This window comes from Buteo buteo, chromosome 26 (assembly GCF_964188355.1).
Source record: "Buteo buteo chromosome 26, bButBut1.hap1.1, whole genome shotgun sequence".
In the NCBI taxonomy this organism is placed as follows: Eukaryota; Metazoa; Chordata; class Aves; order Accipitriformes; family Accipitridae; genus Buteo; species Buteo buteo.
The window spans coordinates 1,722,147-1,749,415 of record NC_134196.1 but is presented as its reverse complement, the minus strand read 5'-3'; the positions used below and the strand labels follow the sequence as shown (position 1 = coordinate 1,749,415).

General features: G+C 44.4%; 1 protein-coding gene across 2 annotated transcripts in view; it reads left to right on the top strand.

Moving 5' to 3' along the window:
- UTP20 (UTP20 small subunit processome component) overlaps positions 1–27,269 on the top strand; it is a 64,835-nt gene that overhangs the window by 36,222 nt on the left and 1,344 nt on the right. The window contains exons 31-60 of one of the 2 annotated variants that reach the window (XM_075057996.1): positions 359–503; positions 921–1,008; positions 2,384–2,527; positions 3,167–3,217; positions 3,307–3,459; positions 4,006–4,161; positions 4,561–4,701; positions 5,600–5,737; positions 7,022–7,161; positions 7,681–7,760; positions 8,609–8,898; positions 9,321–9,460; positions 9,976–10,132; positions 10,927–11,025; positions 11,633–11,800; positions 12,506–12,672; positions 13,617–13,758; positions 14,055–14,171; positions 15,015–15,185; positions 15,975–16,103; positions 16,465–16,575; positions 17,336–17,415; positions 18,147–18,216; positions 19,258–19,440; positions 20,385–20,516; positions 21,995–22,127; positions 23,312–23,511; positions 23,873–23,944; positions 24,637–24,909; positions 25,632–25,758. In XM_075057996.1, coding sequence (XP_074914097.1) covers positions 359–503; positions 921–1,008; positions 2,384–2,527; positions 3,167–3,217; positions 3,307–3,459; positions 4,006–4,161; positions 4,561–4,701; positions 5,600–5,737; positions 7,022–7,161; positions 7,681–7,760; positions 8,609–8,898; positions 9,321–9,460; positions 9,976–10,132; positions 10,927–11,025; positions 11,633–11,800; positions 12,506–12,672; positions 13,617–13,758; positions 14,055–14,171; positions 15,015–15,185; positions 15,975–16,103; positions 16,465–16,575; positions 17,336–17,415; positions 18,147–18,216; positions 19,258–19,440; positions 20,385–20,516; positions 21,995–22,127; positions 23,312–23,511; positions 23,873–23,944; positions 24,637–24,909; positions 25,632–25,758 — 4,197 coding nt within the window. Of the gene's footprint in view, positions 1–358; positions 504–920; positions 1,009–2,383; positions 2,528–3,166; positions 3,218–3,306; positions 3,460–4,005; positions 4,162–4,560; positions 4,702–5,599; positions 5,738–7,021; positions 7,162–7,680; positions 7,761–8,608; positions 8,899–9,320; positions 9,461–9,975; positions 10,133–10,926; positions 11,026–11,632; positions 11,801–12,505; positions 12,673–13,616; positions 13,759–14,054; positions 14,172–15,014; positions 15,186–15,974; positions 16,104–16,464; positions 16,576–17,335; positions 17,416–18,146; positions 18,217–19,257; positions 19,441–20,384; positions 20,517–21,994; positions 22,128–23,311; positions 23,520–23,872; positions 23,945–24,636; positions 24,910–25,631; positions 25,759–27,269 lie in introns of those variants that run through there. The other variant, XR_012654470.1, reaches the window with a different exon arrangement.

The following is a 27,269-nucleotide window of genomic DNA, read 5'->3' as shown; positions in this document are numbered from 1 at the left end:
GAAAACAACATCTATAAATGCTCCAGCCATTTTAGGAGATGGTTACTACCTTTGAGGAACATCCTTGGTACCTTTTGATGAGCCCACGCTTACTGGGGCTGTTACTGAAATCTGTGAGGAGAGCTTTTATTCTCTGTGTGTGCTTTCCTTGGTCCCAGCTCAGACACGGTAGACTCGGTCTCAGCAAGTGTTGGTGCACGTTCCCAGCAGTCAGCTGCCCTGCACATTCATAGATCCCATTGATTTTCCATTGATGTAACCTCCTTTGTCTGCATTTCCCTCTTTGTGTATGGTTGGATCTCCCTTCTGTTGTTTGCAGCGCAGAGTTGGGTGTTGCTAACTGTTGTATCCCTTACAGAGACCCTCAGCCTAGGTTGCCGCTTGGTTCTGCCTCACGTTCCTGCCATACTTCAGTACTTCAGCAAAACAATGTTAAGCATGGAGAAGGTGAAAAAGAAGAAGTATAGAGCTCAAGTCAGCAAAGAGCTGAGTATACTTTCTAAGTAAGTGATTCTTTAAAGCTCAAAACACTTAAAAAGGTGGAAGGAAGGAGGAAGAAAGAGGTTTTTTGTAATAGGTCCAAATTAAAAAACATTAAGTCTCAAACTATTTAAAATTAGAACAGTTAAAAATACCTGCAAGTTGCTGGTGACTGAGGTGAAAAGTTTACGGAAATTGATTCTAGCTGTTTCTGTTGCTGGCACTTAAAGCCAGTGCCTCTTGGGGGTAGGAAAAGGTACAGAAATGCTTGGGAACTGAATGCTTGGGCTGATACCATGATTTTGGTGGGTACGGTCTATTAGCCTGGATGGGCTGACAAAGCCCTGTGATAGGGCACTAGTGCTGACTGAGTTCTTTTTTGCTCTATACTGGTGATTGGATTGATATGGAATGGTAAATTACCTTGTCTCATTGTGCAGGATCAGCAAATTTATACAAGAAAAGAGTCAGAATTCAGTGCTTGTGAGCCTTCTTCTCCCTTTCCTTTATCAGAGTAACATGGAGCAGGTAGGTAGAAATTACTTTCCCTCCCTATTAAACATATGTTTTTCTTTTAATAAAGTATATTTCTTTAAGATGCAGTTAAAAATCTTACTGATTACATGCCATTTCTCATGATTAGCCAGAAATCAAGTTTTCATGTATTTGTAGTCTGCTCAGAACGCTGTGACATTGCATGTTGATATGTACGAGTTACTGGATACTTTGCAGGGATGCCAGTGCCCAGGCTGACTCTCTTCCCCCTTTTCATGGGGAAGGTCTGCAGAAGTTTTTATGCAGTCTTTACCTCCTTTGCCACTGTAGTCGATCCACCAAATTCCTTGTAGTGTTTGAAATAAATGCTGCTCTTCACTGTGGATTTTATGCACCCCAAATCCAAAGGCACAGCATCTGGATGGCAATATGAATACATATGGTTGAGTATGTAGTACGTGCTGTGTAATGGGCAGTGCTACACTGGTCTGTTGCAGGATGAAAGGCAAACTTTGTACAGTGCTATTAACATGCTCCCATATTTGCTGCTTCCGTTCTGTTGTCCTTCCACTCTTAAGGAATCCATTTGTGGGTACAGAAGTGTATCTCAGAACTGAAACTTCCCTGAAATCCTGAATTCCTCAGACATGCAAAGCATATGGGCTGCAGCTGAAGGAAGCAGAGCTCTCCATGGCTTAGGGTTTTGTAAACTGTTAAATAAATCAAGCACTGAGAATATTGGTAGACTATTTTGTCTGGGCTTCCCTCACTGCTAAACCTTGTTTTCAGAAATATAGTCCCATCTACAATGGATGAATCTATCAATTATTCAGCTTGATTGCCTGAATCCTTGGATCCAGGCTTGGGTCTTCTTTTTTCTTAAAAGACATACAGTTGCTTAATGAGAGATTTTAGGTTTGCAGAAAGAACTGCTAGGCAGCAACCTGTAGCTTCTGCTTTGCAAGCGGTCATTTAATTGTTCAGAGAGGATTCTTTGGTTTTAAATCTGTGAGTCATTAGGGGACCATACATGGTTTCCATTCAGGAAGATCATACAAGTATATGGTGCTGTTAATGTTCATTTCACAAGTTAAAGAAAGACTGCTTTTTAAAGCTCTGTTAGTTCTCCTGACCTTTGAGTCATTTGAGGAGAGACACAAAAAAGAAGTCTTGGTTGTGATGGCACTCTTCTCCAACACTGTGCTTGTGTCTAATTGAAAGGTTGCAAGTGCTTCTGAGAGATTTGATGATTACGTTGTGTCCTCCTAATTTGTTCTTATTCAGTATCTGTGATCTGAATAAAATACAGCAAAGTGGTTAAGTTCACTCTGTCTTGAAATATTTCCCAAGGAAATGGAATAATCTCGTGAGGTTTCAATATTTATTGACAGTAATCTGTCTCTTTCAGGGTACAGAGATTGACATTCTGGAGACAGTGCAGAACTTGCTGAGGCATTGCTCAAACCCTACAACCTTTCTCAAACCACTGGCAAAGCTTTTTTCTGTCATCCAGAACAAACTGTCTCGACATAAGTTGTGCTTGGTATTTCAGGTATTGCATTTTTACATGTCTTTCTGTTCTTTTTTTACTCAGTCTAAGAGATCAAGAACAAAATAAATAGCAGTATTTATCTTTGTTGTACATGAGCTTAAAACCGTTTTTAATCTACATCATCTGTTAGGTGAAAGTAACAGAATTGTATATGATAGAAATTAATGAGCTGCATGAAGATTTCTAAAAGTTTTGGCTTACAGCCTGGTTGATGTGAGCATCACCAGGGTTCTTTTGTATAAGGGAAGCCAAGTAAAGCATACTTCATCCCTAACAAATCCTCTATCTTCATGAAATAAGAATGGATTTCAGCATCCTGAAGATGATGTTTATTTGTATTCTTCTCTTACTGATTTATAGCGGTCGGGTTGTTTTGTACATCTTTGAAGTGACTTACATAACTTTTTTTTCAGCAGGAAAACCCAGGAAACACTCAGTGTAGTTATTTAGAAACTCAGGAACTTAAAAGACACATCTTTGAACTTAAGGAAGAATGGCTCTTTTTAAGCTTGTAACACGAGAAAGATTGATGCTGTTGCTTGCTTTATTTTTTTTTTCTGAAGTGGTAAAGTCTTGAGTTCTCCAAATTTTTAACAACTATAACAGTTAGACTGTTTTCTTTTATGTTTTTTTTTTTAGACTTTATCTGATTTGGACTGTGAATTGAAATATATTACTGATGTTGTTAAGGTATGCAGTTTCTTTGCTCACTTTTTTCCCCAAGATTGTATTGTCATGTTTCTGGCCTTTTTAATGAATGACTTATTGCTCTATCTTAGCTGAATGCCTTTGATCAACGACATCTCGATGATATCGACTTCGATGTACGTCTGTCAGCATTCCAGTCAATCACGGCCCACATCAAGGAAATGCAAGCAGTGGATATTGACTTCCTCATCCCCGTTATGCACAACTGCTTCTATACCATCCAGGTTGGCTGAATGTTCCTTCTCTTGTTTTGTGCACCATGTGTCTGTGATGGATCTACCTTCCAAATTATTTCCATTGTCTGTTTTTTGACACTCTGAAACTTTCAGTGAGCATATTTTAGTCTTCTTACAAACACCTGTTTTTAATTTTTGTCCACTTGCCTTTTCATCTGTGTGTCTGGATGGGCAAATACAGTGCAGCAAGAACGCTCGCCTGAGCACGGTTCACCTTTCTATCAGTGAGCCCTGGAACTGTTCAGTCCATTTGTACTGTATAGAAGGCATATTACAGTCTTGAAAAGCTGCTTTTCTTTTTGTTGCAGCATGTCCTGGTTACATGGGCCTGCTGGTAAATGTAAAAGAATTTTTCCTGATTGGAAGGGTGGGCATTAATTCAGGACTAGAACTTCTACAGGAAGGATTTCAAGAGTGACTGGGTCTCTACAGGCCTTGTTATGTTGTGTCTGGTGGTACTGTTCAGTCCAGTCTTTTGGGGAGAAAAAGGTGTTGTATCCAGACTCACGTGGTGCAATTTCTTCATCCACTCAGCTGGGGGATATGGCTCTTAGTGACAATGCAAGCCTTTGCTTGACCAGTTTTATTCGCCGACTGGCAGAAATTGACCACACAGAAGATGACTACAAGGAGTTAATCCAGCATACTCTCCTGGAGTCTGTGAGAAGAGGGCTGAAGAGTAAGACTGAGGTAAGGCAGTGTTATCTGATTACACATCTCCAGCTGTCTTCAGGACACCAGGGTACATGAGGCATTTATGGATGAGTTCTCCGAGTCCCTTGCTGGGATAAGAAGTGCAGATACCCACTGTAAACTTACCCTTCATTTGAAATCTTATTAAAATCTAAAAAGTGATAGAACTCGTTTGTCTTTTGTTTCTTTGCCATTGTTCAGCTTTTCTTAGTTGTAGTTTATGCTTTGGAGGAGAAACTTTAATTAATGTGCAGTCCAAAATACAGGTGTATTTGCTGCTACCAAAGAATAGGACTTGCTGGCCTGAAATATTTGTAAATGACAGCACTGCTGTTCTGAGGAGTGTGTAGCAACCTCTCTGAGGGGTACTTAATGTTCACTGCTTGCCATTTGCAGAGCATCCAGCAGGACTACACATCATTGCTTTCCTGCCTCATTCAGACGTTCCCAGCAAATCCTGAATTCCGGGACTTGGTCCAGTTGACCAACTGCCATGATCCTGACATGGACTTCTTTGAGAACATGAAACACATGCAGGTAAAAGGCAACAGGCCTTTCTCCCCCTGCCAAAACAAAAGCATTTTACTGTGGGGTAATGTTTTCCAAAGCATCTGTGAGCTGTCTTTACAGGGAAATTGAACCTGTGTCATTAGATATTGTTGAAAAAAAAGGGATGTGGGCATTGTCATATGGGTGGTCGTGAATCAAAGTCATATTTCCGTCTAGAAATTTCTTGGGTTTATGATTTAGCAGCACTGGTTTTTACCTCTTCCTAATTTAGCTAAAATAATGGCTTTCATTTTAAGTGATTGTTCATGATCTTGAGCAGGCAAGTCCACATTACAACCTGTGTGTGACCTAGCCCACAGTCAGCACAGTGCCCTGAGGATCCCTTTGCCACAGGCAGGGAACAGGTCTTTGTTTTTTCTAGCCTGTTCCCTGCTGCTCTCTGTCTGGAGGCTTTGCAGCCCCTTTTCATTCACAGACCTTTGTAAAATAAATGTCACACAAAGCCTCATCTCCTGTTTTTTCTTGCAGTATGAAAATACGGTGTTTCTCCTGCTTTCAGAAATGCAATCAGAGAGTGTCTTTCTTACATCCATAGTTATGTAGAGTCTAAATTTTTTCCTTGTAGTTTTATCAGGCCTTCTCTTGTATCAGTTCCCTTCCCTGTCTGAGACCTTAGGATGGCACAGTCTTATGATTGTGAATTCACAGTGAAATATCCCATTGAGTTGGAATATTTATTGAGGCAAAAGGCTAGTGAAAGCCCAGAGACTGAAGGAAAAGGGCATGGCCTGTCCTTGGAAATGACCATAATATGTTTATGTCATTACTTAAAATTGAGACATTTTCAGAACTGCTGAATGTATGTTCTCCCTCGTGCTAGCTGTGACTCAAAGGCTTCATTCACTGTCTTTCATGTTTGGCTCAGATCCACAGGAGGGCACGAGCTCTGAGGAAACTGGCTAAGCAGCTCACTGAAAAAAAGCTTGTGCTGTCTTCTAAATCCCTGCAGAACTACATCATGCCTTATGCTACTACTGCCATTTTTAATGAAAAAATGCTTAAGGTAGGCTTTTAGATTGAATGCATCCATTTGAATATTTTCACCTTTCTTGTATACCATTCTGCTTAAAAGACTAACCACTTTGAAAGGCTGAAAGGTTTGTGGAGTGAGTGTTCCCCTTTCAGACAAGAGCGCTGTGCTGCTTTTTGTGGCAGAAAGAGGGTTTGGAAGGTGCAAATGCAGTCTGGGCCCAATCCTATATCTGCTAAACCTGTCCTGTTTCTCAAAGGTGGATCTCTTAAGTGTTTGGTGGTTGGGGTTTTTTTGTTTTGTTTTTTTTTTACTTGGGTTATATTTGTTTGCTTTTTTTGTAATCGGGTAATTACTTTTTTCCCCTCTGCCTCCAAACTGCTCTCTTCCTGTTCACTTGTGAGATTAGTTACTGTTTGGCAGCAGAATGTGTGTGGTGGGGAACATAGGCTGTGCCTAGTAATTGAGGTGGGAATAAATGCTGTTTTTTCTGGAGTTACAGGAGAGCTGCAAGAATCTGCTGAAAACCTCTGAAATCATTAGCAGCTTTGTAATTAAAGTTTGAAAGGTGACATATTGTTTGTCATTTCCCATACATTTTATTGAAAATCTATGCAGTGAAATTAACTGTGATGTCAATGTGGATAGACTTTCTATCTGTGACTTGGAAAAGCAAGGTTTCACACTGCTGTAGTTCCCTGCACACTGTCAGGAGAGCAGTAGAGCTGCTTATGTCAGACCAAGCAAATGTCTAATTGCTTACTGTCAGCAATATTCTTCTGAAGCAGAAACAATTAGAGCTTAGGCACAGGACCCAGCACCTGCAGCCCTTCAGACTGTGCCCATCAGTAGAGTGACTGCAGTCACTCTTTGACCAATGGGAGGTAAAATGTGTTGATTGAAACCTTGGTGAAGAAACAAACACATTTTATTTTGTATCAGAAATGGGTTAACGATGTGTATTTCTAGTTGATCAGCATAGCCCAGCAATATACCATGTGTCTGTGGTTAGATATCTTGACTGGTTTTTAGTTCTTCACACAAGTGAGCCCATAGATTTAGTTATGTGAGAAAAGTTAAATGTGTGCAGAAATACTTGGAGGAAGTGGGTCTGGAGATCTGCTTGGTGAAGTGTGATATTTATTTATTTATTTATTAATTTTTAACCTGGTGCTTGGGAGGAGATCTAAAGGCTGAACACCAAGCATCCCCACTAGACAGACATTACTTCTTCTGGCTCTTGTTGCTTTAAGTATGCTTTAGACACATGTTCATCATGAACGCGTAACAGTAACTGAATTTTTATCTTTTGGGCAGCATGAAAATATGGTAACAGCCTCAGTTGAAGTTGTTGGAGCTGTTTGCCGACATCTGTCGTGGTCAGCGTACTTGTACCACTTAAAGCATTTCATCCATGTCCTGCAAACAGGACAGATCAGTCCAAAGCTGGGAGTCAGGTAGGTACCATGAGCAATGCTGCTCTAGGTTTAACCAAAGACTGCTAGGGCAAAATTCAGTGTCTTAAGGAGCATCACATGGATTTTAGCCTCTTCCCTGGGATGAGGTTGCCCACTTTGAGGTGGCCTTATGCAAGTGAAAGTGGGCATGGCCTTGCAGCCTGCAACTATGAAGGATTAACAGGTCCCTACTTTCTCACGCTGTGTCTCACTGAGTGCATGCCAGCATTAGCAGCTTCTGCTTCTGTCAGGCTGTCTCTGCTCCTGGGGCACCTCCATTGCTTCAGTACCACCGCCTGTGAGGTTTCACAGTGAGCTAGGTCACAGAATGCATCTAGCTGAAAAGCAGCCAGTTTTTATTTCTTGGGCTGTTATTTCAGGGTAAACCTCCTTATGCTGCAGTGTCACTGGGTTTGAAGTTTTCCAAGAAGCGCTTGTAAGATTTTCTGTTGTATTGGTCTATACAGCCTCCCCTTTTTGTGCGGAGGGCTGATCTGTCTTTGTGTTTTCCTTCCACAGCTTGTTAGAGACAGTGCTGGAAGCCTTTCACTTTGACCATGAAACGCTTGAAAAGCAGCTTGTGACCATTGACAACCAAGGTGAGCTTTCTGCTCCTGATTGTAGAAACACTACCTCTAACTGCTCAAAGCGCAGCTTATCGAAATTTTGTGTTTTGCTTTTGAGGTCAGCTACTCCCATCTTTTTAAAATGTGCACATTGGAAGCTAGTTTTGACTTGCCTCCTCAGGAGCAATGCAGACTGTCCTCCTGTGTGTTGATAAAGTGAGGAGAGGTGGGGGGAACCATCTCCACATTACCTCTCCATCCCAGGCCTCCATAAGTCAAAACAGCCCCAGCTGGGTTTATGCAAATCTGAGGGGTTCTCCAAGGTCTGCACCCACCCCTGTGGCTGCTGACACATCTGAGATTTTTGTCCTTGATGTTGGCTGCTCTCATGGTTATCTGCAGCCTGAGAAGGGTGCTGTATGTCCTCACCTTGCTTCCCCTGCCATTTCATGGGAAAAAGTAGCATCTTTGGCTTCTTCACTGTTATGGTTACCTATGTTATGGCCTTTGGGATATTCTGAGGAAGGAGGAGGATATCTCACAGCTGTGCTTGTCGCTACCTCTTGCCTTGTGAAATTCTCAAATGTAAGTGAATGGCAGTTCTCTAAGGTTCAAGCACATTGACCTTTGCTGAGCTGTCTGTGAAGTTCAGCTGAAGAGTAACCTAGTTGTTGCTTTAAGCCTAGCCCCGAGTGGCGATTATCAGAAACTGGCATGCCAGAGCTTCTCTACCCAGTAAAACAACTCTGATGCTTACTGATTGCTTGCTATCATTGATGATAGGTCTTTGTCCAGAACAAAGCCATCACAAGAGTCTCTTTTAATGGCTCAATTTTTGTGGCCTCCTATATTTACTTGTGCTTTTGACAATTACTTGACAGAAGCTGCTGCCATGGACCTTGAGCCAGTGGTGGAGGCTGAAGAAGCCATGGAATTGGAGCAGAGTGAAGGGGAAGAGGAGGTGATTGAGGAAAAGAAAGGGAAAAATCTCCCTGAGGAGCCAGCAGAACCTAAGCAAGCAGCTGAGACATCTGAAGATGCTGAGCAAGTGACCAAACCTGTTTCTTTCTTACCTCGAAATAAAGAGGAGCTGGAGTGTCTGATCAAACACATTCAAGAGACAGTGACAGTCAACATCTTGCCTAAATTGCACAGATGTATTGTTGCAAAGGTGAGGAATTGGCACTGGAAAGATGTTCTGCAGGCCTGTGCTGCTACTATAAATGTTGGGGTGCTACTTTAGAGCCCAGTGGAAATGCAGCACATTAAAAATAGACACAACTGGAGAGAGACCACCTGAAGGCATAGAAGAGGCTTCATCCCCTTTGTTGTGTCATGGAGATTACTGACAGACTGAAACAATTCACTTTGTGCAGCCTGTTGAAAAGTTCTCAGCCACTTGCTAGCACCCAATGTGGCTCCTGTATTGAAAACACAGGGATTCCTCTTACTTGTCCTTTAGCTGTCTGGGTTTTTCCTGTAGTCAGCAGAGGATAGCAACTTGCCTTGTTGGCCTCTTCTAGGGTTAGTTGAGAAAAAGCAGGATTTGTTTATCTATATTAAAAGTGCATTGTGTCTTGGTCTCTTAAAAAGGTTAAAAGAGATGAGGAGCACAAGCTTGTGAAATCCAACGTTGTGAATGATGATGAGGTAGTTCGTGTTCCATTAGCTTTTGCAATGGTCAGGATGATGCAGTGTCTTCCCCAAGAAGTGATGGAAGCCAACCTCCCAAGGTAAATCCTGTTGGAGCTCCTTAAATGCTGTTCATTGTGCTGGGAATGAATGCAGGCACCTTTCTCAGCCTGTGGTTACGTACAAGGCTAAATCCAAGAGGGGCACCCTTACAGTCCTCAAATACTTTTTTTTTTTTTTTTTTTTTTTTTTTTTTTTTTTGGAAACTCATTTTCCTAGTGACATTACCCTCTGTCAGCATTTGACTTCTGTAAAGCTAAGTTTGAAAGGAACCTGGTCAACCTTTAAGTAAGAGCAAAGCTGTGACGCAAGTTGCAGAGGTAGGGGTGGCAGAGCTGGGGAAAGAATGATGTACAGAAAGAAAGGACAATCAGTAAAATGTCTTGAAAGACAGTAGGTGTGTGTATGACTATAAAGCTTTTCTGTGAGGCTGGCTTTGAGTATAGCTATGGTTGTGAAACAGCCGTGAAGAGCAGCCCCCTTAGCTAGCAGTGTAATTAGTTCTGCTCTGTTTGGGGCAGAGTTTGGGAACTAAGCTGTCTATCTCTGTTTCCAGCATCCTGCTGAAAGTTTGCACGTTTCTGAGGAATAGATTTCAGGAAATCCGTGACATCGCCCGTAACACCCTTACAAAAATCATGGAAGTGTTGGGAGTCCAGTACCTTCTGTATATCTTAAAAGAGATGCAGTCCACTCTCGTCCATGGGTACCAGGTAATGCTGAAATTCTTCCTCTTCTGCTCTCTGTAGGTTTTTTTTAATGTGTTAGGAGGAGAATCCAAAGGGAAGTTGCTACTGAAATTGTTTTGCACTGGTGGAACAGCTCAGTATAATACACTAAATCCTATTGCTAGTGCATACTGTCAGTCTTCGTTATGCTAAGTGTCAAATGAGGGTCTGTACCCAAAGAACTTAGAGTCTAAGCAGGGAAGAAGAGAGGATCTCCATTTTCCCAGTGAAGACTTGAGGTATGGAGGTGAAGGATGAATTTCTGGTTCCAGTAAGATTAGTGGAAATCTTTCCAGTAAGGTCATTAGGGCTAAGTATCATCTGAGGTGAGCTGCCACAGAGACTGCACAGACAGTATGTGGTGATGCTAATTGAAGTCTTGCTTCCTAGATCCAGAGCCAAGGCTCTGACCATTAATTCATCTTTCCATGGTGGTTGGGGTTAAGAATAATTTGCTAGGTGAATTACCACTGTGGAATAGCGTGACCTTCTAGCTGCTGTAACAGTGAAAGTGCCAGTTAGCACAGCCTAAAAACATCAGTAAGAGCACAGGGGAAAGAGGAGATTCCAGCCCTCCTGCCAGTATGTGGAGGGACAGGGGTCCTCTTCCTGCTGCCAGTACATGGATTCTTGTCTTCCCAGTGATTTTTTTCCTATAATGAGAGCTCAAGTACTGTGTGTAAGTTGTGATATCTCTGCTATGGGAATCTCCCCATCCACTATTATTAAAGAGGTCTATGCAGGGGTTTGGAAACATGATCTGTTCTCTTTTTCTCTAGCTCCATGTGCTGACTTTCACTGTGAACCTGTTACTGAAGGGCCTTACTACCAGGCTCAGTGCTGGTGATTTGGACCCTTGCTTAGACATCCTGATTGAGGTAAGAGCTATTCAAGATTGAAGGAAAGAGCATCATGAAATGCCTGGGGCAGCATCTGGGAGGAGGAGGTTTTGTGTAGCTTGTCTCGGACTTGGTGGCAAACAGGGCTGATTGTGTGTGTACTGCAAAGGAAGGAGACTGTTTTCTACTAGAAGCATCAGCAGACCCCTTGCAGAGTAGCAAAGTATCTCTGGGGCTGTATCATGAGCCCTGCATCCTGAGAGGCAATGGGTTCAAGATTAAGATACCTAACTATGTTTCCGTGTTCTGTAAATGATTGAGCAAGTCAACAGACTTCTAGTCAGTGCTGTCTGTGGAGCTCAGGAGCTCAGCTGGCCACCAGATGGGGTATATTCAGATATCTTGGTCTGACTGCAGTCCTACTCCTTGTATCACAACACCACAGAGGGGTGTGAGAAAAGCATCCTCATCTGGTGTGCTCAGACTGGTGTGTTTTATGTTGACAAAGGAAAGGTAGACATGATTTGTGGGAAACCTGGAGAATTTTTTTTTTTCTGTGACTGGGGAAAAATAGTGGTGTTCTGCTGCTACTAGAGGAATCTGGCTGTTTTTCTGCTTGTCTCATTCACTTTCCTGATTTCCAAAGATTTTCAACCAAGAGTTGTTTGGGAATGTGGCTGAAGAGAAGGAAGTGAAGGGAATTGTCTCCAAGGTCATGGAAGCACGCAAGAGCAAGAGTTACGATTCCTATGAAATTCTTGGAAAGTTCATAGGAAAGGGCCAGGTGACGAAACTTATTCTGCCACTGAAAGAGGTAAGAAAAGTCAGCCAGAGTCTTTAACTCTGAGCACTCTCAATTCTGTATGGTCTAAAAGAAACTCTAGAGCCTCTGGGTCGCTACTGTGAAATTACCTATATAATCTTGCTTTGGCTTCCCATTTTTCTTTTGGAAAGCAGTATGCACCCAGCTCATAAAATGAGACTTTACTATGGGTGTCCAGGGCAGGGATTGGCATTCTGAGAAGCTTTCAACCCCTGCTAGAGAGGAAACATCCCGTTATGGGTTCTCCATGCCCTCTCCCTCTGTCAACTCTTTTTTCCTCTGGAGCTCCAAGGTCCTGCAAGGCTGCTCTGTGGTTTGATCTCTTGTGCATGGAGGAAATGTCACCAAAATGTATTCATGGTCTGTCCATGTGCAGTAATTGCCTTTTCAGAGATACAGTTTTTGAGTAGAGTGCAAGGTCATGCAGAAGTGGAGCCCTGGTTTGCTCGTGAGCTCTGGAGTGTCCTGGTGGCGATAGGTGAACTGGCTGGAGGCTGAGAAGGTGCTGGAGAGAAGGGGAGGGATTTGGGGGCAGAGCTAAGGCGATGGGATGCTGTTTATGTAGAGAGCTAGGGACTTAATGGCAGCATGTGATGAGGGAGGAATTGCTCTGGCTTTTCCCATGATTTCTGAATACAGAGAGCAGATCATTGCCCTCATGTTGCCTGCCTGACTCTCATGGTTGTGCCTTTGCAGATTCTGGAGAGCACCACGAGTTTGAAGATAGTCCGGAAGGTGCATGAGGCACTGCGTCACATCATGGCAGGGCTGATCTTCAATTCAGACATGAATGCAGCATCCCTCCTCCTCCTCAGTCATGGTCTCATCAGTGAAAACTTGCCTCTGCTCACCGAAAAGTCCAAGTGAGTTCCAGGATGTTAGCCAGATGGTCTGTTATCAGTTGGAGGTTTGCTTGCAGAAGTGGCAGCTCTCAAATCCAACCGATGAAACGTATGAGAGTTTCCTTGCTTTCATTTGCCTTTTTTTGTCAATGTGAGTGAGTTATTTGGGCAGTCAGAGAGCAAGGAGAAAGCTTGGAAATGGGAGTGAACACTTGCTGAACTCACAGGAGTCTACTCTTGTAAGTGCTCAGGGCCTTCAGCAAGGCTTTTTCACCATCTGGTAAGCTGGTGTGTGCATTTGGGTGTTCGGATGAAGGGTCTGAGGGGCAGTGTTTAGAAGTGAGCTACAAACTGCCATGTAAGAGGTGTTTGGGTTCCTGGACATTTTCATTGGGTCAGGAACAAGAAAAACTGTGGGCTGTCACTTTATCGCTTTGGTGCTGGTGCAGAAGTCAGGGAGAACCGTCAGATTTCCTTGCCGTCTGGTGGTGTCACTGCTCAGAGCTGGCTCTGGGTGTCTTGCATTTCCTATGTTACGTAGGCTGACTTGCTCTAGAATCTGACAACTGTTTGCAGACTTCTTGGAGCAATGTTTATAAGGCATCAGAAACTGAAGTAAATATCAGTAAATGAAGTGCAGTGAGCAGTGGCAGGAGGTATATTTGCTTGAAGGAACTTACCAAAACTGGTCTGTCCACTGAGAAGAAAAAAGTGGGGATATTATGCAAATCAGTGTGTATTTATTATCTTCATAATAGTGATATTGTTCTCAAGGCTGAGAGTCCCATCTGTCATGCTGCTCTCAAGTTTTTGTTTTATTTCATTGTGTTCTGGCTGTGACCTGCTTTTGCTTGCTGTGTGGGTAGCAGCTGAGCATGGTCCAGCTCTCTTCACTCCCTACAGCAAGCTTCTTGTGGAGAGGGTTGAAATCTGAATATTCTCCCTTGCCATACACTGCTTTTCAGAAAAAAAGTTGCCCCTCCTCCAGATCCTCGGCTGCAACCAGAGAGCTGCCTGCTGCTCCAACCCACTCCCACGAGAGGAGGGCAGAAAGCACGTGTCAGCAGCAGGACTAACACGTATATCTTGGTTGATTCAGGACTTCGGGTAAGGATCTCCTCAGATACAAAGCTTTGCAATCAAAATTTTTTTAAAGAGTATTCGAAGGAAGGTATTCTGGATATATTGTGTTACCAACACAGCCATTAGCCTTAACTTTATTTTGCATGTGGTAACTCCAATGGTGCCTCTTAGAGACCTATAAAAAGTGCTCAGCCTGTTGCAGATATTTGAATGGGATATGGCATAAATTCTACTACAGCCTGAAACAGTGTGGGACCTTGCTTGACTTATTTGAGTCCCAGCCTGACTTTGAGATGAATGTCCTGTGTTTTCTATGCCAGCTGCTGCACATGAGCCTGAAGAGGTCCAAAGTAAATTCTTCTGAGGATCATGTTTTGGAAATGTTAGACCCTTTTGTTCAGCTGCTTATAGACTGCCTGAAATCTATGGATGTCAAGGTACGCTTCTGAGCTGGAGTCTGTCTATTCTGTCTGTTCTACTAAGAAAAGTCCTGCCCACAAATGTCATCTTGCAGTTGATCTGCAAGAGAAGAGAAAGCCATCCTGTTTTCAAACCTGATTTCATAGATGTGCAGATTAAGTTCTTTGAGGAGATGTTATCTCAAGGGGGAGGAAGGATTGTGGCTGATGGAGGACTGAAGCTCTGCCCCTAGTGCTGCAGATTCAAGTATGGACAAGTTCTCCTGGAGCATTTTCATACAAGGACTTTTGCTTGCAGACTTTGTAGGCTATCTGTGAGGAGGTTCATGAAGTCCTGTGGCAGCTGGGAGCAGTGTTACAGCTGTGGTTTCTTTTGATCCAGCTCTGACAACTTTATTCCCAGCACAATAGGCAGCCTCCTTTTAGGGCAGCTTTGGGTTTAAGTGAGCCTAGGAGGAAATCTGTTAAACCTTGAGTTTCTGAGGAATGGAAGCCATGCTTCATATGTGGTCAGTTACCTGGAGTAGGGCTTTCAGGTGACCTGGGTTTTTGGCAGAGCAACTTCTATGCCTTGAAGGCACCTCTGCTTCAGAAAGAGTTCTGGCCATCTGCTGAATCAGCACTGTGTTAATGTCTTTACATAGTAATATCAAAGTTAGAGAATTAGGGAGTGGCAGATAGTGTTTTTAGAACTGAGAAGCCCTTTGTATTGCATATGAATGGTTTGAAAGAGGTTGATTTTGTTAGCTAATTGCCTTTTATCACAGTTGCAGATAGCCTGACCGTGTCTGTAACAGAGTGAGAGAAGTGTTCCCTCAGTGTCATTATACCCATGTGCTGTCCTTTGGCTCTTTCTTACAGGTGATCACTGGTGCTTTGCAGTCCTTGGTATGGATTTTAAAGTTCCCTTTGCCTTCCATCAGTACAAATCTGGAGTCACTGATCAAGCAGCTTTTCCTCTTGCTGAAAGAATTTGCCAAGACAGGAATAGCCAAAGGCCAGAATTTCCACCTGGTTGTGAGCTGTTTCAAAGTAAGTCAAACCCAGCTCTGCTCTTTTCTGCTTCAGGATTAACTTTGTAGAATGAGACTCTTCCAACTGCAGATCCCTCCTGCAGCTGTCCCTGGAGAGGTAGTCTGGAGATCACAAGGTAGTGAGGGAGATGTGGCCTTGCTGATTCCTTCTCAAGTGCGAACTTAAAGTTATCCCCCAAAAATGCACAGCTTGGATCTGAAGTATTTTTATAGAAGCATATTTGCCTTCTTTCTTCCTTATAATAGTATCTTGTTACCACCCTGTCTTTTGAGAGGCATCAATTCTATGCTTGAATAGCTTGCTTTTAACATGATTCATTGGAGTAAACCCTGGCAGCTGAAGTGAGACAAAGGAAGGGGGCAATTAATAGTAGTAATAACTACACTTTCAGTATGCAGTGTCTTCGTGAAGATGTCTTCTAAATGTGTTGCTGAATTAATTACAGCTTCGTGATCATAAGGGAAAGTTAGAGTAATTCATGCTGAATGCCAGTGCCAGAAGAATTTTTCCTTCTTCCTGGCTGTGTTCCTGCATCATGGTTCATGTGTTTGAGCATCCCCACTCATTTCAAAGACTAGTCTGAATTAGTGTATTTGCTTGTGTTCGGTTTTTGTCTCAAAATTGCCAACTGAAAGCAAAATGTGATGAGAACAGTGTTAGCTGCATGTTTCAGAGCAGCAGTTTGTCTTTTCAAATCTAAGCGATATAAATGAGTCAGGCTTTGGTGCAGCCTTATATTTTTATGGCACTGCATGTGTATTGACAATGTGCAATTTGATTTTGTAGTGCGTAACGATACTTGTGAAGAATGCAAAGAGTCAGATAACAAGCAAACAGCTCCAAGTGTTGCTTGGCTTTGCTGAAGAAGACATTTATGATTCATCACGCCAAGCCACTGCCTTTGGCCTTCTCAAGGTATTTCTGTGCAGCAGGCGTATGGGTTCTGTGAGCCACTGGAATGGCAGTGATTCTGCCTGCTGGTGAAAGGCTGTATGATCCCATGTCAGGAACAGGCCACAGAATGCTGTTAAGGCTCTCTGTTGTAGGTGGTGGGGAAAGCAGCAAAGCTTTCCCTTTCAACTTGTAGTCACTCCTTTAAAGTGTTTGGGAGGCTGGTTTATACACTTTTTTTTAAAGTTGCTCTGGCTATGTTTGAAGATGTGAAGAAGTCATCGTTAATATACCACCTGAGACCAGCGTATCCCAGGTTATTGTATTGCACCTCACACCGTGCAAGCAAAATGACATGACTCCAGCTGTGCTTTCGTATTTTTAGGCTATTTTATCCAGGAAGCTGATTGTCCCTGAAATTGATGATGTGCTGCAGAAGGTTGCCCAGCTGGCCATCACGGGTCAGAGTGAGCCGGTACGAGTCCAGTGCAGGCAGGTTGGTAGAATGGAAAGTCTCTCACTTTACTTACAGCTGTCTAACAGGCTAGAGGTCTTAGTGTGGCCATCCCAGCTCTCACAGACAAGTGCCTTAGCCCTGTTGAACCCCTAACCCCATTTCCCCTTCTTGCTAATCCTTGTTCCACTTGTTATCTGGCTGGCTTTAGTTCTTGTGACTGGTACATAGCAGAATCACAGACTGCTTGCCTGTAGTGAGACTAGCTGTGGTGTACCTCCAGAGAGCTGCTCAGCAGCAGTGACACGGTCCCTCCCTCGGAGGCTTTTAGGCCCACGTAACCAAGAGCCTTGCCCTTTTCTGAATCCCAGCAGATGAGAATTTGCCACATATCCATGATTCCTTCCCACTACTTCCTCATTCTTTCCAAGCTAAAAGCCACCAAAAGGCAGAATTGGTTGCTTCATTTCAAGCATTGGGATACAGCTGCAGCAGGAGCTGTGCGTAACTAAATAGTGCATTTCCATAGTTACAGGATGAATTTTGAAGGATGCAGAATCTCTCATAACAGAAGCCTGCACAAATCACAGTAATACTTTAAAGACTGATCTGGCAGTTGTCAAATGCCTGCAGATCCTGTTCCGGGCACAGAACTTGAGAGCAGTTGTTAGCACTTTTGGGATGAAAGGGATGATTCTCATAAACTTGCTGTTCCATCACTAAATTTTCTTCATAACCTTTCTACAAGCTTTCCTGAGTGTTTCTTGTAGCTACTCTCTGTGTTGTTGTTTTTCCTTTCCAGATTTACTTAAAATATATTCTGGACTACCCCCTTGGAGACAAGCTGAAACCCAATTTGGATTTCATGCTGGCACAACTGGAGTGAGTTTATATTCCTGACATCTCTGTCAGAACAGAACCTTGTTGCTTAAGTATGACTTCAGTGGCCACTTTGCATGCCAAAGGGCTGTTCATGAGGAGCAGAGGGTGTGGCTGAAGTCTTCACTTTCCTACCTGTAAAACACTTCCCTTTTTTGGAGAGGGGCTGTTTGATAAAGCAAGCCCTTTTTCTCTTCCCTGTTTCATAGCTGGCTTTGTTCTTCATCTCTTTGTAAGATGAAGGTTCTGCTGTTTGCCTAGTGGTTAACCAGCTCCACTGGTTGTAAACCAGGTGAACTGGAAATCCAGAAAGATTAAGGGAAGGTGCATTTATATGACTGCTGTCCCATGGCAATGGTCTCAACTGCAGTTGCAGGCACAGTTGAGATCAACTGCACCAATTCAGCAGGAGCAGTGTACCTGAAACCTCCTTCTGAGCACGACCCCTCCCTTGCTCAAGGTGACCAAGTAGTTTACCGTGTTCCCCAGCACCATAATACAAGTGTTGACTCAAGTTGGCTGGAGCCCTTTTTCTCCTGTTTGTCTCTGCGTGTCTCTGGGAGATGGAGCCGATGGGCCTGTTGCTTCTTTTCTCCTAAGTATCAGACCAGGTCTGGTAGCTGTTGTAGAAAGATCCCTGTCAGTGTGTGTTTCTGGCATTGGCCATTCTTGTAAATTGTTAACAACTTTCTAGAGTACTAACCCAGCCCTAACCATTAATCATTTCCTCACAGGTACGAGTATGAAACTGGAAGGGAATCTGCACTGGAGATGATTGCGTACCTCCTTGACATGTTCCCACAGGTAACAAGTGCCCCTTGGTGTTCCAAGCATCAAGCAGTTACTATGGCTTGCAGTAACAGCATTTTCAGAGCAGTTTATTTTGGGAGTACTTGGTAGTTCCTATTATCTCTTACCGTGAGCAGAACGTTCACTTATCTCCAGAGAACCTGGCTTTGCTCCAAAAGAGAAATGACATGCTGGAAAGTCTGCAGTACTTCTTTATCTAATGTGCTCAGTCTGCAAGTAAAATAAAGCTCTGTCAGCTGGAGTTTAGATAAACTTGATGGTGATTTATGCCAGGAAGAAACACAACCCGTTTAGGAGATGGGGTATGAATAAAAAGTGAAGTCTAGAGTTTTTTCATTGTGGGTTTTTTTCCAACATTCATGAGGGATGTTGTTGATTGAACTGGTATGTGATGTACCATATCTGTTTTGTTGACCTAACTGGAGAGGGAGGGCTTCTCAGTGGAGTGGATCAAAATGAAAGCTGAAAAATAACCATGCATCTATGCAGGATAACATACGCAAAATGCTAAGCTGCCTTGAAGCTCTGCAGCTGGAGCTTGACTGATCATTCAGGAGACTGAGAAGTGCAATCAGGCAAGAATTTGGGAGGAAGGAAGAGAAATTCTGCACAGTGGGCTGTGCTTCACCACTGCCTGATTAGATTTAGTATCTCAACTTAGTTCCCATCAACTCTGTAAAGTAGCAGGAGCTGCTATCTCTGAAAGAAGGGCCTTTGGGCTGATTGCTGCAGTGCTGAGGGACTTAAGCCTGTCTCAGTGAGAGTTAGGCATAAAAATGCCCTTTAAGGTTTGACAAGTTGCTGTCTCAGGGACATGTTATCAAATCAGAGTCAGAGCAGGGCTGAGGCTGCTGTACACTCCCTGCATGCTCCAACAACTGGATCATCTCCTCCTTTCAGTTCACCTGCCTTGATGTGGACCCCAGTCAGGGCTGACCTTGTTCCTGTATGCAGTGCGACAAATACCCCTCTTCCCCTTTCAATGCCAGGAGCTCCTTGGGGATGTGTGGTTGACTAATGGTTGTTTCTTTCTAGGATCTCCTCCACAAATACTGCGGGCTGTTTTTTCTCTCTCTTTGTATGATGATGATAAATGATGACTCTGCCAAATGCAAAAAGATGGCGGCTTTGACGTGTAAATCTCTCCTCAGTAAGATAAACAATGAAAAACAAGATCTGATGTTTTCACTGGTCACCGAGTGGTTTCACAGCAAGAAGGTATTCTTTGGTCTTTTCACTGACCAGGTCTGGACTCTGTTTGGGGGCTGATTAAGATTAAGTGAGAGATTGCTAATACCAGGTCTAGTGCATTGGTGGGTTCAGTTATGCCTGACTTAGTAGTTTTAGGAAAGGAGTATGAGCAAGATTCAGCTTAGAATAAAAGCTCGTTAAAGCTATGCTCAGCACAGTAGCTCTTGATAGTAAGAAGAGGAAGAAATGATACAGATTCGTATAGCTGCACGAATGCAGAGAACTGCTCCTGCTGTTGGTCAGCCTACAGACTTCCCAGCTGCATTGCACTGCTTTCTAACACTTCCTCGGTTGGGTCAGGTATTTCACCAAGTGTAGTCTTTGCTCAGGTTAAAGGTTTGAGCAAATTCCTTAAAGCTCTTCTGATCCCAGTAATTGGGTTTTTGTGCTGTGTTTAGCTCAGACTTGCTTCATTCTGTCGCCAGCAGCTGGAAAGTGGCAAACCTAGTCTTACAGATCACCCATTTTGATCTGGGTGCCTGGATGTTTAGTTATTCTCAAACTGGACACGGGTTCTGTCTCTCTACACTAGTGGAGTAAGTGTTCTTCAACACTTCATCCTTTTCATCCCTAATATGTTCAGTTCTGGTTTATAGCTGTGAGCCGCCTGTTGTGCTGTGAAGAATCAAAGAGTGCAAAGTAGCCCCCAGAGCTTTGCAGCTGGGAACCGGGCTGGAAAAGGTCTTTTGGCATTCAGTTTTAGGGTGTGTTTTCAGGGATAACTTGTGCTGCCAGGTGCTTTTTTCCCTAGCTGGCAGCATCTCTTTTTTCAATAGTACTCTGAAAACTAGCTTCTCTTAAGATACTGTTGCTACAGGCAAAAGCAGGGGTTGCTACCAGCTCCTGCACGTGGGAGCTGCAGGATTTGATGATCAAGAAGTAACAACGGGTGTTATTCTTTCTGTTGGCAGAGCTTACACAGGAGGTTGGCTGCCCAGGCATGTGGTTTATTTGTTGAAGTGGAGGGAGTAATGTTTGAACGGCGGCTTGAAGCTGTCCTCACCTTGATTGAAAAAGAAATCAACCCAATTAAATTTGAACACGTAAGTAATTTTTTCCCATGTGTGAGGCTTGGGGAAAGAGAATTAAGAAAATAGAAAAAGGGAATAAGTGGGAGAGAGACTTAACTGTTGGAACTACTGTTTGGGACAGAGGAAAGACATGAAACACACACATTTGTTCTGAAGGGGACCTCACTGACCTAGAACCACATTTTTTGTCTGTAAGCCCAAATTTGATGTCATGTGTCACAGCAGAAAGGGCAAAGGAACTTAGCAAAGCCACCTGGGCTGAGCCTGCAGCCATAACCAGCACATATATTGCTCTTCGCCCCAGCCTTTATCAAGATCTCTGTGGGTGCAAGGGGTTCTTGAGACAGCCCTCAAGTCTCAGGCTTTTAGCTTACAGCATGCAGCAGTATGTATGTTGAGGTAGGTTTCCCTGCTTCTGGTCTTTCCTGCGGTGGCAGGAGAGAAGGATCTTCTTTTTTTTGTTTAAAGTGGAGTTACAAAAAACACCATCAGAAAGAATGGCAGGTTGCACAGGTAGCACTGGGATGGGTTAGAATCTGTTTAGTTGAAAAACAGCCTGACGATCACACACAAACATCCTTTTAACTGGGAAACGTGTCTGCTAGCTGCAGAGGTTTGTGTAAGCATGGGAGGTCAGGAGTGCATCACTTGTGATTGTCTGCATTGTTCAGTGCTGTCTACAGCTTTAACTTTCAAAGGAGTTCCCTTCCTGTACTTCAGACTGTGGTTTTGTTATATGGAAAATCTTTTTCGTGCACTTGATTAACTCAGAATAAGATTGAGTAAGGCTGATTGAATAAGGCTGCCTCAGATTCTGCTTGACGTGATAATCCCAGAGGGATCCCAGTCACTGCACCTGGGGAGTGGCCACGTATGTTACTAATGTGCAAGTGCAACATGCTGAACAAGAAAGAAGAGCCTCAGGGTATGTAAATTGGCAAGAGATGAAAACAAAATACCTGCAGTGAGTGGAAATTCAATGTAATCACTCCCTGTGCTGTGACATGTAGGTAAAGCACTGACTAGTTATATCAAGCCAGCTGGTGATTGCAGGCAGGGTGAGGACCTGAAGGCAATTTAGTAAAACACAGTGCACAGATTGTCATAACAAATGTGGGGCTTCCCAGGTGACACAGGCAAATCTGAGCTCAGCTTGGCTCTAATAATGAGAATTAAGCGTGCACAAATACATGTATAGATGTCAACATTATACATTCAGTGTGTGCTTGCTTATATTTAGAAAACTAAGAGTTTGTTACAGTAACGTCTGTATAAAAAGCAAGAATGATTGTAGTAATAACCTCCTGCAGAGGTTCAGTCTCCAGAGGAAGTGCTTTAGTGGAGCTGCTTCTCTTCTGTTTATTTTGGGAATAGGGTACAAGTCAGTCTTCTCTTTCTTTGCAGGGTTGATCTAAAATTTATCTAGTAGGGTAAATGAGCACTGTCTTCAGGTTCTCATAAGCATCTTCTTGACTTGCTGATTTTATTAGATAACTGAAGAGGAGGAGGAGAAGGCTGCAGACAGGCTGCTATTCAGCTTTCTTGTGCTGGTAACAAAGCTAATAACAGAATGCAACTTGATTCAATTAACCAAGAACGGTGATGTTGTGAGCAATATCTGGGGTAAGTATCAAGAATTATTACAGCTGTGTTACAAGGAAGATTCTTTGTGTGCCATCTGGTTTTTCACACCCTAATATAAACAACTGAACTGTGTCATACAAGGTTTGCATGCTGCAAAATGCTAATACATGGCAGTTATTGGGCAGTGAAAGAGAAGATGTCAATGGAAAAGGTTACATGGTTGATGAAAACAACACGCCCTCAGTCTTAGTTGCTGGGAAGTATTTTCTATTATCCCAAGAGGAAATAGTTGCAAACTATTGCATGTTTGACCATAATTACATCCTCTTGGATGAAAATGTTCAGTTCTCCTGGGAAGATGAGATTTTCTTGATGAGATCATACATACTAGCCAGCAAGCAATGACACATTGTAATAGTGCTGTAAATACTGTGCATCTGCCGGAGGTGTTAAGGCCTGGAGGTCATTGCATTCAAGCAATTTCCCTGTGAGTGAGATTGTACAATGTCAGGCTGGCTTATTGGCATTTTGTTGCCTTGTTTTTAATTGCTTCATTTGCTGCTATCAGAAGGCCTGGGTCTGGCTGGTTAATGTCTTTGAAGAGTTCAGCCTGCCAGGTGCCTTTAGTGAGATAAGAGAGAACCTTTGTAAATCCTGGGTTGCTGGGTGATGCGCAGCTTGGACAGAGGCGAGACAAGAGGGCAACTCCATCTCTTCTCTGAAGCATCCTCATCCTCCATCCAGGGGTTTGATCTGACCATCTGCAGCAGGGCCAGTTCACCTGAGTCTCACAGCAGCCAGTCCCCCGATGGCTGCCCAGTCACGGGCTGATGAGCTGTGGCACGGAGTCCCAGAGGGGACCACAGTTGCTGCAGAAATGTGACTTGTCAGCCAGAATCAGAGCAACTGTCTTTTTGAGCCGTGCCCACTTTTCCTGCCCAATTGCCATTGCTTTCCAGCAATGGCCCTGTCTTGGGATGGTTGGAAGTGCTGTGAGTGCATTCAAGAACGCCTGGTCACTGTGGGGACATTTGGCTACCTGTAGTTTTTTGCCATTTTCTGGCTGGATAGAGTTGCCAAGAAGTCTTTGATTATGTTCTGAGCAGATGAGCACAGCTCATTTCCTTCACCTTTTTATTGTAGCATGTGCTTGGAGGGAACTGGTTCTTTTTCTGCTCTCACTGGACCAGCTCCTGTGCTGAAAGAGGTTTTCTTTCCCCCAGGTCATGTCCAGTCTCACCTATGGTATCCTCACAGCTGGGTCTGGCTGACAGCTACTGAGATCTTTGGCTTGTTGTTTGCATCCAATAAGCCAGAAGATCTTGTCAACAAGTGGAGGGAAAGAAAGGCAGGAAAGAGGAAAAAGATGTCAGCAGAGCTGTCTGCATCCACAGTCTTCTTGACTGCTGAACTGGACAAAAAGGTAATGAGGTCTGTACCACTCCTTCCACCCTGCCTGTGCCCATTCCCTGGCTGGGACATAAAAATAGTAGTATAGTTTGGCATGCACATTTCTCTTTTAGTTGCTTGTCTGCTGCCTAATCATGATCACTTAAAGCATTTGAGGAGGTGTCTCTTCTGGTGGGAGGGGGCTTCTCTGGGCTTTTATTCTCATCAGCACAAAGATTCCCCTCTAGGCTGCAAGATGCAGGCAGAAGGTGTGCTGAGCCAATCCCTTGGCCTCTCCTGGGAACCGCCTTTGGTGACTGCAAAACACTGCTTTGAGTTTCTGCTACTGGCTCCCTTTCATAGAGTAATTCCCTTCTCCTTTTTCCTCTCCCCAGATGAAGGAACTCACGTTTGCATTCTGCCATCAGCTGCAGTCCAAGTTCCTGGACCTGTCTTTGGGAGAGCAGGTGAGAGCAGGAGCGGGTCTGGGGCTGCAGGAGGGCACAGAGCCGGCCCTGGCCCATGAGGGAGTCTTGTGTCCTAGTCAGGACAGCAGCGCTGTGGGCTGGTGGTGGCTCAGGGCAAATACACAGTGCAGGGCCAGCTGCTCCGTGTGAGGGCATCTGAGCAGGGGCATGTCTCAGAGGGGCCCAGAAAAGCCCCCCTCGTGTTTTCAGCCTGCTGGAAGGGCTGAGGGGTGGCGGGGACAGAGAAGGGAGGCACCACGCAGGGCGGGACTGGGGTCCCTTCTGTCAGGGAGAGTCTGGCTCTGCAGCGTGGACTGGAGCAGGTGGGGCAACCATATCCGGGAGCAGGGATCCGGATCGCTGGTCCTGGTTCCCTGCAGCTGCACTGGAGCCCTGGCTGTTTGCTGGGAGTGTTTAGTCCAGCTTCCTGGCCAATGCCTCAGGAAGTGCTGGAGCCCAAAAGGCACAGTAGCTCTTGGGGAAAGACTCCGAAACTGCAGGAGTATACTGAGGTGGGCTTTCCTGTTAGGAGCAACATGCTCTGTCCCATGGCTCGGGCGGCAGTGGGTGAAGTCATTACAGCCTCCTGGGTTGGCAGATTCCTCTTTCAGATCTAGTCTTGGCTCTTACATACCTTGGTGCTGACAATGAGGGAACCCACAGTGACTGAATACTCTGTTTTCGCACTTCAGGTTATAAAGAATTTGCTTTTTGTGGCCAAAGTTGTTTACTTGCTAGACCCTGCCTCAGAAGAAGGTAAAGAGGCTGAAGGAGAACACGGCTGTGAAGTGGAAGAGCAGGAGGCCTCAGAAGATGAGGAAGAGAAAGACGTTTCTGCTCAAGGAGAGGGAGAAAGAGAGGACACAGAAGAGAAAGGCCAGCCAGCCACATTGCTGTGGTTAATGAAGAAGCTCTCTCTCATGGCAAAGCGAGAAGCAGCATATTCTCCTAAGGTGCCTTTAAAGGTAAGAACAGGGTTAGACCGACTGCTTTTGATATGGTGGACACTTCCACAGGAGTGTTGCTCTGGCTCTTTGCTTCCAGGGGACCGGCTGCAGAGGGTGCTGGGAGCTGGCGCTGAAGCGAGGATTAGTAGGTGCCAAAGAAACAAGCATTTCAGTTTGGGATTCTCAGGAAAGGCTTGTGCCACTCTGCCTCTCCTTGCTGATGCTTCCAGCCTTCTTGTGGGGTGGTGGAAGGGTGGTAAACGCCCAGGCACCAAGCTGAAGGGGACAGAGCACTGCCTTTCAAAGCCCAAGAGCGCTAAGTTGATGCAGGCGGGGGAATGGCAGTGTGGAGTTACTTGCTAGGAGAAGGGGAGGGTGTGGGAGAGTGTGAGGAAAAGCACTGTGGTTCCCCGTGGTGCAGAGTTGGAGAGGTTGAGCTTTCATGTCTTCAGCTGCCTCGGTAGAGGACAGTGAGAACAAGCCCGTTGTTCAAACTGTTAACAGCTGCCAACGCAGCGGAGTCACAGCTCACACACATTTACTGATCCCGTGGGGTTGTGTCTCATCTCAGGGCTGTACCTGGCTGCAGTAAGAGCTTGTAACAGCAGTGAGTTTCTGACTCAGGTGTCTGAAACCACGCCTTGTACATTGAACAGTGATGCGCAGCCCTCCTGCAGCAGTTCAGTTAGGCACTGTCCTTCCAACCTTCCTTACTTCATGTCCCACACGCTTATTTGCAGAGAAGCTGCATCTTTAAGTTCCTGGGAGCAGTCTCGGTGGATCTGGGGAAGGACAGGATCAAGCCGTACCTTCCAACAATTCTCACCCCTCTGTACAGGGAGCTGAACAGCACCTATGCGGAGCAAGGTAAGTGATTTCCCTCACAAACACTAGCAAAGAGGAAAGCGTGTCAGAGCTCTGCCTCGGCACAAACACCGCCCGTCATTCCTTTTGTCTGTTGAGGCATAGATGCCGTAATCAGTGAATTTCACCTGCTTGTAGTCTAACTAAAGTATCAGGAAAGGAGGAGAGTGTATGATAGCTGAAAGAAAAATCCATGTGTTGACAAAGACTGGAATAAATTTAGGCAGGCTCCTGCATGCAAGTGAGTAAAGCCTGAGTATGTGATGTAGTGGAAAAAGCTCAGTACTCGTAGGTGGACTCATGGTGGCAGACTCGTGGAGTCCTTGCTGAGGAGAGGAGCAGAGCGCGGCTCTTCAGGAAGTCAGAACAAGACTGTTGCCAAGTGTCATTATTTTTGAATTGCCGTGTTAGATCTGCTGTGAGGCTTCGGGGCATGAAGGTCCATGCCCTGTGGTTAAAAGTGTGTTTCGGTTTTAATGTAAACCAGGGTATGTTTTATGGCAGCTTGTGTTACAGTAGAGCAAGGGACTGTACAAGTTGGAACTGCCAGTTCGGTGGTGGTCTTCCCTAAGCTCCCCCTTTTGAAATGAGAGAAAATGACCTTTAGTGTGTGGCACGTGTGCACAGTGACTGAAAGAAAGGAACCGTCACGGGCAGGGGAAGAGAGCTGTCTGCTGCGGGAATGCAGCAGGCGCTGTGTGCGGGCAGGCGTACGCCTGCGGAATGGGGCACAGAACTTCTCCCTTCCTCCTGAATGAGTCCAGGTCGCTCTGTCCTGCTAGACGCTACCTGAGCAACAACACTCGTTTCTCCCTGGAGATCCACGTTTGTTTAAAAGATCTTAAGAAGTTGCGCGTGGTGGGGGAAAGACAAACCAACTTCCCATTTAACACAAGGGACTCTTGGCTTAGGAGCAAGACACTGGTGTTTAGGTAGTTCATGAAAATGTGTTAAGTCCAGCAAAATCCAATGTCAGGAAAAGAACAGACAACAAACCAAAAAAAAGATTACTGTAAATCTGTGGTTTGTATATGCCATGAAAATCCAGTGTGCAGCACTGGGTCCCCACATCCCAGAAAGGATACAGAAGAACTGAAAAAAGTAGGAGGAGCGCAGTAACAGTGTTGTAGGTAAGGAACAGCTGCCTTGGCTACCTTTTTTTTTAGCTAAGCAAGTAAGAAGAGATTTGGAAAAGATATGGTAGAAATTGACAGTATCGTGAGTGGATAGAGATCAACTTTTTGCTTTTTCCACAAGCACAAGAAGCAGGAGCCTTCAAATGATTTTTCAGAGTAACTGCGGAGATGGTTTTTCACATGATGGGGGCTGTAGACCCAGGGAACTTGTCACTGAAGGATGTTGTGGAGGCGAGCAGCTTACACGAGCTTCTCTGGAGGCTGTACAAGCATGTGGAAGAAGGATCTTTGGAAGACTGAGGGAAACATTTGCCCTGCTCTCACTTTTCCCTTAGCATCTCTTTGTAGTTTCCCCCCCAATATATTTTTTTCAGTGAT